Genomic DNA, 13336 nt, shown 5'->3' on the forward strand with positions numbered 1-13336 from the left:
GAATAATATATAGTCTATTGACTAATTTTTCTATATGCTAGGCCACTAGTAGTAAAAATTTCTAAAATCTTTATTACCCTGATATTATTAATTACTAGCAGTATCGCCCGGCGTTGCTCGGGTTTGTAAGGGAAATAACTATAAAGCATTTTTAGATAGTTATAGCCAAAATATGGGATAACAATGATGGTAAATTTTTTTTTTGAGAGTTAAAAAGGTGGAGTTGCGCCCCCTAGACAGTCTGTGGTTTGTGTTTCTAATTCTCGACCCCATGTCGAATTTATCGATTTTTTCAGAACTGGGGGAACTTTTCAAAATTTTCGCTGCGTTAGTTTTGAATTATGACATTGGGCTATGTGTGTGTCAAGTTTCATCAGAATCGGTTGAAAGCCGTGGTCAGGGTGAGGGTACAACCAAACAGACACACAGAAACACACACAGACAAACTGCCGTTTATATATATAGAGATATATATTATATATATATATACGTAAAAAGCACCATCCGACCGTGGCCGTTTGCCAGCCTCGTCTAGCACCTGTGCAGGTGGCACGTAAAAAGCACCCACTACACCCATGGAGTGGTTGGCGTTAGGAAGGGCATCCAGCTGTAGAAACACTGCCAGATCAGACTGGGCCTGGTGCAGCCTTTTGGCTTCCTAGTTGAACCGTCCAACCCATGCTAGCATGGAAAGCGGACGTTAAACGATGATGATGATGATGATATATGTATGTATCTATTATATATGTGTATGCCTGTATATAAGTGAGATAATAGTTTCAGTATTAAAGTGAAAATATCTGACATTACAATAGAGTGATGTTATTGTTTCACTTTTGACACGTAATACTGAAATAGTGGAGGAGATATGATATTGCTCTGGGCTCGCATTAAGCAACAAGTTAAAAATCTTATTGGCCTATGCCACTACATGAACCCTAAGTAAGGCATGTGTAAAATTTGAATGAAATTGGTTGTATAGTTCTCAAGTTTTAGGGATTCACACAGACAGACATTCTCATCTTTATATATACGAGGATGCATCAAAATTGTATTTACACGTATATACAAGTGAGTGCACGAACGAAAGATGGGAACTCAATACATTTATTGGGAGTTACATGTATGGATTGAAGCAGTTTGATTCAAATTCGTCGCTGCTCCGAGAGTTTCAAGCGTGATACTAATCTTCAGCCATTTTTAATCTTACAAACAAAATAAATACCAAAATGAAATTTATATATATATATATATATATATTTATATATATGTGTGTGTGTGTATATGTATATATATATATATATATATATATATATATATATATATATATATATATATATATATATATATATATATATGTATGTATGTATAGTTAATCTAAACAAGAAAGCACAAAAAACACAACAATGCGAGGACATGGAACAAATATAGTATTATTGGACGTTCAAGAAGGAGAGTTTAACGTTTCGAGCGGAGCTCTTCGTCGGAAACATAGGAGAAGGGAAGACAGAGGGGGAAAAAAATCGCCAACGGTATACACGTGGTCACATTTTGAAAGTATGTATATATGCATATATATATATATATATATGTGTGTGTGTGTGTGTGTATGTATATATGTATATATATACATACATATATAATTTCAATTGGTTGCCGAAATGCAAGAAATTTAACAACAAATAGCTTACAAACTACAGAATTTTCTCAATAAAGCCAAGAGAAAAAGATGTTTTATGGAACACATTCAACCAGTATACGAAGTTTAAAAGTGGAAATTATTTTAAAAATCTGCCGGTCAAAGTGAAAAGATCCCGAATAAGTAAGTTACGGGGACGTAAACATACCAGCATCGGTTGTCAAGCGAGGGTGTGAGTACAAACACACACACACACACACACATATATATATATATATATATATATATATATATATATATATATATACACACAAAACGGGCTTGTGTATATGTATATATACACATAATATATCTTATGCATATATATATATACTACATGCACACGTGTGCATGTATGTGTGTATAATACAAATACTTCAAGAGACTTAGTCTCCTTTTTACACGCTATTTTACAAAAACAATAAAACGTTAAACATTTGTCGACATTCTGTTATTCCGGAATCTAATTCCGATGAGGACGCCGTGTAAGGGACAGAGTGGAAGTGGGAGTGAGAATAGAAGTGGAAGTGGGAGGGGAAGGCGCGAGTTAAGTGTCACGTGACTTTCAGAGCAGACGACATCTTCTCAAAACTTGCAAAGATTTTCAAATGTCGACCGAGGAAAGAGGCAACAAATAATTAAGGTAAGCCTTTTATTTTATTCTTCTTCTTTTCCAGAATTTCTCAAATTTTCGTTCCTTCTCATTTCAAAGGGATTTTTTGTTTTTGTTTTTTCATGAGTATAAACCCTACACAGCTTTATTTACGATCTCATATCGAGAAGACTTGCAGCATTTTATTGAGAAAAATGAGCGCCAATTAAGTTTGTGTAAAGTGATTTTTATTTCGATGAACTGTTTCATGAAACTGCAAAATGGAAGAAAGTATCTCGAATACCAACAGAGATTAGTTTGTGTGAATATGTATATACATAAATATGTATATATACATATATGTATAAATCTAAGTACGTACGTATGTATGTATGTATTCGCTTATATCTCTATATCTATGCGTATATACACACACAATACGCAGAGATACATACAGACACACACACGTATTTATGTATATATGTATGTATGTATGTATGTATGCATGCATGTATGTGTATGTATGTGTGTGTATGTATGTATGCATGTATGTATGTGTGTATGTATGTATGTATGTATGTGTGTGTATGTATGTATGTATGTATGCATGCATGCATGTATGTGTGTGTGTATGTATGCATGCATGTACGTGTGTGTATGTATGTATGTATGTGTGTGTGTGTGTATGTATGTATGTATGTATGTATGTATGTATGTATGTACGTACTTATGTACGTAGACAGACAGACGGACTGACACAGACTTTCGGAATGATAGGCTCTCATAAAGTTGGAATATCTCAGTAATGCTCGAGATTTTTCACACATTTTATTTTAGAAAAAAATAATGATGAGAAAACTTAAAAACAATTTATTTTGTTTTTAAAGCTAAGCTTTTTAAACATTTACCCAGGTCACATTGTTGTCCATTTGGAACAGCAACCTTCAATAAATTGACATTTTTCTTCTTTTACTTAATTTTTATTTATTTTCAATGTTATTATCATATTACTAAATATGTCTGGAAAATTTATTTCTTCAAAATTTCATTAATATTATATAAAACTAGCAGTATCGCCCGGCGTTGCTCGGGTTTGTAAGGGAAATAACTATATAAGCATTTTTAGAGAGTTACTTCCTTTATAGATGCCAATTCGGGCTTTCTTAGCCATTTCTGTTTTGGTGTCTTCAAGCCATGAAGTCGTTGTTCTAAAAGAACGCTGGTCTCCTTGACAACGCTTTACGACGTTGATTTCCTTACACTCCCTTCCCCCACAGCTTCACGAGGGAGGGAAGAAGGGGGAGAAGAAAACAGGTGCAGGTGTGACCATGGACGCCAACTCCGCCGCCATCGACACACGAAAAATTATGCATTAAAATGGAATAAAAAAGGATGTTAAATTATTTTTAAAATCGTAGACGCGCGCTAATACCCAGACGGGCTCGATATGAATCACGACTATAAGATACCCGAATTTGGTTAAACTGCACCGCAAAATGTGGGAGTAGTAAGGAATCTAAATCGAAGGGGACAGACACTCACACAACTACAGTTTTATACATATAGATTTCAATAAGTTATGGGGAAAATATTCAGTGTGACATGAAATGGTAGATATAGCGTTTCTCTGTCTGTCTCCCTCTCATTCTCATGCATACATACACACACACACACACACATACTCTTTTACTTGTTTCAGTCATTTGACTGCGGCCATGCTGGAGCACCGCCTATAGTCGAGCAAATCTACCCCAGGACTTATTCTATCGGTCCCTTTTGCCGAACTGCTAAGTTACGGGGATGTAAACATACCACTATCGGTTGTCAAGCAATGTTGGGGGGACAAACACAGGCACACAAACATACATATATACGACGGGCTTCTTTCAGTTTCCGTCTACCAAATCCACTCACAAGGCTTTGGTCGGCCCGAGGCTATAGTAGAAGACACTTGCCCAAGGTGCCACGGAGTGGGACTGAACCCGGGACCATGTGGTTGGTAAGCAAGCTACTTACCACACAGCCACTCCTACGCCTATATATACATATATATCCATATAGGATTTTTTCGGTTTGAACGGCAGTTTTTTCTAGTGGTGTCATATGAAATTGTCACCCATAATTATGACCCTAGTATCGATCTATTGCATTTCAATCTGTTTTAGGGTTAGGGGGAAGGGTATATTTTTTTCTTCACAAATGTAAATAAACCCACTTAAATGAGGGACATATTCATACGGCACAGAATGTTTTTTTTACCTCAATAGACGTCAGTGATTGGTTGAAATTGCAGAAAAACAAAAATCAGAATTTTCTCAATAAAACCAGTAGAAAAAGATGTTTTATAAACACATTCTACCAGTATACGAAGTTTAAAATTTTTTAGTTAACAAGAAATTATGCTAAAAACTGCTGTTCAAACCAAAAAGATCCTATATATATAATAATAATAATATTAGGGAGTATAGCTCCAAACTTACTGGAAAAATTCAATTTAGTATTAAATCAAATTTGACAGTATAAATATATAAAATATGAATTAGAGATAAAACCACCATTATGCAATTCAAACAGTGATAGACATAAACCAATACATAAATAACAAATAATATAACTATAATTATATAGTTGCATAATAGTGGTTTTATCTCTAATTCATATTTTATATATATATATATAGAAGTTCAGCAAAATTTAGATTCAGATGAATATGGTACTTAAGTTAAAGGCACCAGAATTTGGTATGGTATTATCCATATAAATCAAATGGGGTGATTATAATCAAAATAAGCAACAAGGATATCCAAGGTAGTGTAGTACAATTGTTTCATGCTACTTCATTTTATTAAACAATGCAAGTATTACATCAGTTTTAAAACACAATCTTCAGCCACATATACAATTTTTTTAATTGAATGGACAATGTACATTTTTGTACTTATTCCATTTGCCAACATTACTAAGAGGGTATAAATATATATATAGACAGAGGTTAATTTTATGATTAAGAACATGGTAGCAGAAGGTCCTTCTCCATCTGTTGATTTTTTATCACTGATTTCACTTTGTTATTTAGATTTATCAATGGGGAGGGGGTTCCTTTATTTGGTTCAATGGAGACAAACATGAATATTAAAAAGAAAAAGAAGTTTACAAAAGAAGCCATGCAAATTAGCCTTTTCCTTTCTCCCCTGTATGAATACATTTGTATACAGTTAATTTACTATTTTCACTGAATGATTTATCAGTGAAATGGCTTTACCTTTGTAAGAATACGTTTGTGTGAAGTCAAGGCACGATAGTCAGACAATGATTTAGCTGACATCACTTTGGTATGGTTTCTCTCGCATGTGAATACACTTGTGTCTAGTTAAGCTCCTATTTACAGAGAATGATGTAAAAGATTTACCACAGATATCATAATGCTATGCTCTCTCCCCTGTATGAATACGTTTGTGTATAATTAGTTTACCACTTTCATTGAATGATTTGCCACAGATATCACAGTGATAAGGCTTCTCGCCTGTATGAATACGTTTATGTACAATTAAGTGACTACTGTTAGAGAATGATTTACCACAGATATCACAATGATATGGTCGCTCTCCTGTATGAACACGTTTGTGTGTAGTTAAACTGCCATTTTCAGTGAATGATTTGCCACAGATTTCACAGTGAAATGGCTTTTCACCTGTGTGAATACGCTTATGTTTAGTTAAAGTATTACTCTTATTGAAGGATTTACCACAGATATCACAATGATATGGTCTCTCACCTGTATGAATACGTCTGTGTACAGTTAAAGAACTGCTGATAGTGAATGATTTGTCACAGATATCACACTGATATGGCCTCTCTCCTGAATGAAGACGTTTGTGTGAAGTTAAAGCACTCTTGACAGTGAATGATTTGTCACAGATATCACACTGATATGGTTTCTCTCCTGTATGAATACGTCTGTGTTTCATTAAAGCACTATTTTCAAAGAATGATTTACCACAGATATCACAATGATATCGCTTCTCTCCTGTATGAATATGTTTGTGTGCAGTTAAGGTACTATTGTAAGAGAATGATTTACCACAAATATCACAATGATATGGTCTCTCTCCTGAATGAACACGTTTATGATAAGTCAAAGCACTATTTTGAGAGAATGATTTACCACAGATATCACAATGGTATGGCTTCTCTCCTGTATGAATACGTCTGTGTTTGGTTAAAGCACTATTTTCAGAGAATGATTTACCACAGACATCACAATCATATGGTTTCTCTCCGGTATGACTATGTTTGTGTGCAGTTAAGTTACTATTGTAAGAGAATGATTTACCACAGATATCACAATGATATGGGCTCTCTCCAGAATGAAGACGTTTGTGATAAGTCAAAGCGCTACCAATAGTAAATGATTTACCACAGATATCACAATGATATGGTCTCTCTCCTGTATGAATACGTTTATGATAAGTTAAAGAACTACCAACAATGAATGATTTACCACAGATATCACAATGATATGGTCTCTCTCCTGTATGAATGCGTTTGTGTGTAGTTATCTCACTACTGTTAGTGAATAGTTTACCACAAATATCACAATGATATGGTTTCTCCCCTGTATGAATACGTATGTGTGTGGTTAAGTGACTATTTCGAGAGAATGATTTACCACAAATATCACAATGATATGGCTTCTCCCCTGTATGAATACGTTTGTGTGTAGTTACCTTATCACTCTTCGAGAATGATTTGCCACAAATGTCACATTGATATGGTCTTTCTCCAGTATGAATACGTTTATGTGTACTTAAGTGACTACTGTAAGAGAATGATTTACCACAGATAGCACAGTGATATGGTCTTTCTCCTGTGTGAGTATATTTGTGAGAAATTAAGTTACTACTGCGAGAGAATGATTTACCACAGATATCACAATGATGTGGTCTCTCCCCTGTATGAACACGTTTGTGCAAAATTAAATAACTATTTCGAGAGAATGATTTACCACAGACATCACAATTATATGGCTTCTCTTCTGAATGAATATGTTTATGTAAAGTTAATTTTTGAAATTCGACGAATGATTTACCACAGATGTCACACTGATATGATTTTTCTCCTGTATGAATATGTTTGTGTTCATTTAAGTGGCTATTTCGAGAGAATGATTTACCACAGATATCACACTGATATGGTTTCTCTCCTGTATGAATACGTTTGTGTCTAGTTAAGTTGCCATTTTGAGAGAATGATTTACCACAGACATCACAGTCATATGACAACTTTTGTTTCTCTTTTATCTTGTCTTCATGGGAAATCAATTCTTTAAGCTTCTTACTCTTTTCCATTATTATTTTTCTCAGTTCACAATATAAGTATCCTTTCCTTGTATTTCTCCTTGTTTAATCTTAGAAATACTACCACTTCTGTATTTCTGTCCACTGTTTCCTTTCTCTAGCAACACTTACATGGATGTATTCAAATGTTTACTCAGTATACAAACTCATCTCAGTAATCTAATCAGTAAAATGCAAATCATATTTATAGAAAGAGTTGTATATCTGCTTTGTATATCATTTTCTTTGTGTTTCAAAAGATGATAAATATTGAGAATGCATCATCTGTTATGCCAATGTCATCTGATATTCTGAAAAAATAAAGAAACAACAGTTTAAGATATAGTGGCTGCTTTCAAAACACAGATTCAACAGTGCAAAATTTAAAACATTTTTATAGAGATAAACCTTACAAACATTTACCTGAACAACTGAACTTTTCCATGTATTAAAATTTACATCTAAGAATCTTGTGTGTAGCTTACATATTTGTAAACCACAGCTACACTTTCACATCGTATAATATTATGTGACACCGCCAGAAAATGTTTCCGGCAGAAATTGTATTCACCTCAGTAGACGTCATTGATTGGTTGAAATTGCTGAAATGCAAGAAATTAAACAACAAATAGGTTACAAACTACAGAATTTTCTCAAGAAAGCCAAGAGAAAAAGACGTTTTATGTAACACACTACCAGTAGGCGCAGGAGTGGCTGTGTGGTAAGTAGCTTGCTAACCAACCACATGGTTCCGGTTTCAGTCTCACTGCATGGCATCTTGGGCAAGTGTCTTCTGCTATAGCCCCGGGCCGACCAATGCCTTGTGAGTGGACTTGGTAGACGGAAACTGAAAGAAACCTGTCGTATATATGAATATATATGTATGTATGTGTGTGCGTGTTTGTCCCCCTAGCATTGCTTGACAACAAATGTTGGTGTGTTTACGTCCCCGTTACTTAGCGGTTCAGCAAAAGAGACCGATAGAATAAGTACTGGGCTTACAAAGAATAAGTCCCGGGGTCGATTTGCTCGACTAAAAGCGGTGCTCCAGCATGGCCGCACTCAAATGACTGAAACGAGTAAAAAGAGTAAAGAAAAAAAGAGAGTATACGAAGTTTAAAAGTGTTTAGTTACAAAGAAATTATCTTAAAAATCTGCCGGTCAAAGTGAAAAGATCCTGATATTTTTTATTATAAGGTTGTCCCAAAAGTTCGTAGAAAGTCTTGGAAAATAATGGTCTTTATTTTGAGGAATAATTTTTGTTGTTCTTGTTAGTACTTGGCGAGTAAAAATTCAATTTTCGCAAGTGTTTACGAACTTTTGGGACAACCTAATATTATTCGCTGTTAATATTCTTGTGAAATTACGACCCAAAAATCATTCTATCTCCCAAAACTGAAATCATATTATTTTATGTTTTTACAATTTTATTCCGTACTTTTTTTTTCTCCTACGATGTAGGGACCTCTCTCTACCTTATAATTTTCAATTTTCAAGAAAGGATGGACGGAGGGAGGGTGGCTGTGTGGTAAGTAGGCTTGCCCCAGGGCTAATTTGAAATCTATTATCAGATTACCAAGGGATAACTTTACACTGATATCTCTCATAAGTGTCATGTCATTAAAAAAAAAATATTCATTTAATTCTTTCCAGAAAGTAAATTATGGAATAGATCTTAAAAGTAATTAAATTTTCAAAATAATTGTAATCTACATTATTAAAATCTATGAGGAAACAAAGCTGAAGTGTGTAATTTATTTATACACTTACTTATGTTGTATTTTTCACAACAAATTGCCAAATAATTGTTACCAACATCATATACTCTTACTCTTTACTTTTTTACTTGTTTTAGTCATTTGACTGCGGCCATGCTGGAGCACCGCATTTAGTCGAGCAAATCGACCCCGGGACTTATTCTTTGTAAGCCCAGTACTTATTCTATCGGTCTCTTTTGCCGAACCGCTAAGTGACGGGGACGTAAACACACCAGCGTCGGATGTCAAGCAATGCTAAGAGGACAAACACAGACACACAAACATACACGCACATAAATATATATATACATATATACGACAGGCTTCTTTCAGTTTCCGTCTACCAAATCCACTCACAAGGCATTGGTCGGCCCGGGGCTATAGCAGAAGACACTTGCCCAAGATGCCACGCAGTGGGACTGAACCCAGAACCATGTGGTTGGTTAGCAAGCTACTTACCACACAGCCACTCCTACGCCTGAAACGTTTTTGTCGCAAATTTCATTAGAAAATATCAAATTTTCAAAAAGTTATGGGGAAACGAATTGCTAGTTGGGTGGGCGCACATCGGTAGTCACACTAACAGACATTTCATAAATTATAATGAAGTATTGGTTTCTGAACATTTCAGTGGTTGGAGTGTATTTCAGAATATTTCTCAAACTAAAACACACATCAAGCTAACGCGCCAACGATGGAGAGTATAGAAGGGAGCTTCCATGGCCAGAAATAGCAGCCAAATCTCGCACAAACCATAAACATCTCTCATCCACAACTAGAAATAGCAGCCAAATCTCGCACAAACCATAAACATCTCTCATCCACAACTAGAAATAGCAACCAAATCTCGCACAAACCATAAACATATCTCATCCACAACTAGAAATAGCAGCCAAATCTCACACAAACCATAAACATCTCTCATCCACAACTAGAAATAGCAGCCAAATCTCGCACAAACCATAAACATCTCTCATCCACAACTAGAAATAGCAGCCAAATCTCGCACAAACCATTAACATCTCTCATCCACAACTAGAAATAGCAGTCAAATCTCGCACAAACCATAAACATCTCTCATCCACAACTAGAAATAGCAGCCAAATCTCGCGCAAACCATAAACATCTCTCATCCACAACTAGAAATAGCAGCCAAATCTCGCGCAAACCATAAACATCTCTCATCCACAACTAGAAATAGCAGCCAAATCTCGCACAAACCATAAACATCTCTCATCCACAACTAGAAATAGCAGCCAAATCTCGCACAAACCATAAACATCTCTCATCCACAACTAGAAATAGCAGTCAAATCTCGCACAAACCATAAACATCTCTCATCCACAACTAGAAATAGCAGCCAAATCTCGCACAAACCATAAACATCTCTCATCCACAACTAGAAATAGCAGCCAAATCTCGCACAAACCATAAACATCTCTCATCCACAACTAGAAATAGCAGCCAAATCTCGCACAAACCATAAACATCTCTCATCCACAACTAGAAATAGCAGCCAAATCTCGCACAAACCATAAACATCTCTCATCCACAACTAGAAATAGCAGCCAAATCTCGCACAAACCATAAACATCTCTCATCCACAACTAGAAATAGCAGCCAAATCTCGCACAAACCATAAACATCTCTCATCCACAACTAGAAATAGCAGCCAAATCTCGCACAAACAATAAACATCTCTCATCCACAACTAGAAATAGCAGCCAAATCTCGCACAAACCATAAACATCTCTCATCCACAACTAGAAATAGCAGCCAAATCTCACACAAACAATAAACATCTCTCATCCACAACTAGAAATAGCAGTCAAATCTCGCACAAACCATTAACATCTCTCATCCACAACTAGAAATAGCAGCCAAATCTCGCACAAACCATAAACATCTCTCATCCACAACTAGAAATAGCAGCCAAATCTCACACAAACAATAAACATCTCTCATCCACAACTAGAAATAGCAGTCAAATCTCGCACAAACCATAAACATCTCTCATCCACAACTAGAAATAGCAGCCAAATCTCGCACAAACCATTAACTTCTCTCATCCACAACTAGAAATAGCAGCCAAATCTCGCACAAACCATTAACTTCTCTCATCCACAACTAGAAATAGCAGCCAAATCTTGCACAAACCATAAACATCTCTCATCCACAACTAGAAATAGCAGCCAAATCTCGCACAAACCATAAACATCTCACATCCACAACTAGAAATAGCAGCCAAATCTCGCACAAACCATTAACATCTCTCATCCACAACTAGAAATAACAGCCAAATCTCACATAGACATCTCTCATCCATGGCAAGAAATGTTAGGGTTAGGGTTACTTTTTAGGGACCTCTGTATTTAAGTAGTACCGAAATAGCAACCAAATCCTGCATAAATTATAGACATCTTCATTCATGAAAGATAGAAGCGAAACAAAGAATCGACGCGCCGAAAGTCGAACGTCCACAGAATTAAAAGCCACTGAATATCTTCAAAGCTTAATACTTACGAAAATGTTCTTTATAAAGCAGAGTTGTTAGAAGCGTGAGTGTGGTGGTCGAGAAATATATTACAAATGTGCTTTATAAGTAATATAAATGTGTTGAACGGAGATGAAGAGAATTTCCAGCAACGACGGAAACGGAAGTAGGATAGTACATAATGGAAGCACTCCGTCGGTTACGACGACGAGGGTTCCGGTTGATCCGAATCAACGGAACAGCCTGCTCGTGAAATTAACGTGTAAGTGGCTGAGCACTCCACAGACACGTGTACCCTTAACGTAGTTCTCGGGGATATTCAGCGTGACACAGAGAGTGACAAGGCCGGCCCTTTGAAATACAGGTACAACAGAAACAGGAAGTAAGAGTGAGAGAGAGTTGTGGTGAAAGAGTACAGCAGGGATCACCACCATCCCCTGCCGGAGCCTCGTGGAGCTTTAGGTGTTTTCGCTCAATAAACACTCACAACGCCCGGTCTGGGAATCGAAACCGCGAATCCGCTGCCCTAACCACATATTTCTATCACCTGATGCTGATTACCTCCCTTTACAAGTATTATATTGCAGAAGATGGTTTCGTGTGTGTGTAATACAATGATAATCCTTTTTTTACTATAGGCACAAGGCCTTAGATTTTGGGAGAGGTAACCAGTCGTTTACATCGATCCCCAGTACGCAACTGGTACTTTAGAAGGCGGCGAGCTGGCAGAAACGTTAGTATGCCGGGCGAAATGCTTAGCAGTGTTTCGTCTGCCGTTACGTTGTGAGTTCAAATTCTGCCGAGGTCGACTTTGCCTTTCATCCTTTCGGGGTCGATAAATTAAGTACTAGTTACGCACTGGGGTCGATATAATCGACTTAATACCTATGTCTGTCCTCTCTATTTTTAGCCCCTTGTGGGTAGTAAAGAAATAGGTATTTCGTCTGCCGTTATGGTATGAGTTCAAATTCCGCCGAGGTCGACTTTGCCTTTCATTCTTTCGGTGTCGATAAATTAAGTACCAGTTACGCACTGGGGTCGATATAACCGACTTAATACCTATGTCTGTCCTTGTTTGTCCTCTCTATTTTTAGCCCCTTGTGGGTAGTAAAGAAATAGGTATTTCGTCTGCCGTTATGGTATGAGTTCAAATTCCGCCGAGGTCGACTTTGCCTTTCATTCTTTCGGTGTCGATAAATTAAGTACCAGTTACGCACTGGGGTCGATATAACCGACTTAATACCTATGTCTGTCCTTGTTTGTCCTCTCTATGTTTAGCCCCTTGTGGGCAGTAAAGAAATAGGTATTTCGTCTGCCGTTACGGTATGAGTTCAAATTCCGCCGAGGTCGACTTTGCCTTTCATTCTTTCGGGGTCGATAAATTAAGTGCCAGTTACGCACTGGGGTCGATATAATCGACTTAATACTTATGTCTGTCCTTGTTTGTCCCCTCTATGTTTAGCCCCTTGTGGGTAATAA

At 36.6% G+C, this 13336-nt stretch overlaps 3 protein-coding genes across 4 annotated transcripts in view; 1 reads left to right on the top strand and 2 right to left on the bottom strand.

The window, feature by feature from the left end:
- LOC115226337 (zinc finger protein 271-like) overlaps positions 1-13336 on the bottom strand; it is a 478512-nt gene that overhangs the window by 449875 nt on the left and 15301 nt on the right. The window lies entirely within an intron of this gene.
- Positions 1-13336, top strand: part of LOC115226522 (gastrula zinc finger protein XlCGF17.1-like) — a 371227-nt gene that overhangs the window by 200441 nt on the left and 157450 nt on the right. The window lies entirely within an intron of this gene.
- The window catches only part of LOC115226546 (zinc finger protein 271-like), a 53749-nt gene that overhangs the window by 17773 nt on the left and 22640 nt on the right, over positions 1-13336 (bottom strand). Inside the window, exons 4-5 of one of the 2 annotated variants that reach the window (XM_036515239.1) lie at positions 6562-6626; positions 6123-6225 (exon numbers count right to left, since the gene is read on the bottom strand). In XM_036515239.1, coding sequence (XP_036371132.1) covers positions 6123-6225; positions 6562-6626 — 168 coding nt within the window. The remainder of the gene's footprint in view (positions 1-6122; positions 6226-6561; positions 6627-13336) is intronic. The other variant, XM_036515238.1, reaches the window with a different exon arrangement.

Source organism: Octopus sinensis, linkage group LG30 (assembly GCF_006345805.1).
Source record: "Octopus sinensis linkage group LG30, ASM634580v1, whole genome shotgun sequence".
Classification (NCBI taxonomy): Eukaryota; Metazoa; Mollusca; class Cephalopoda; order Octopoda; family Octopodidae; genus Octopus; species Octopus sinensis.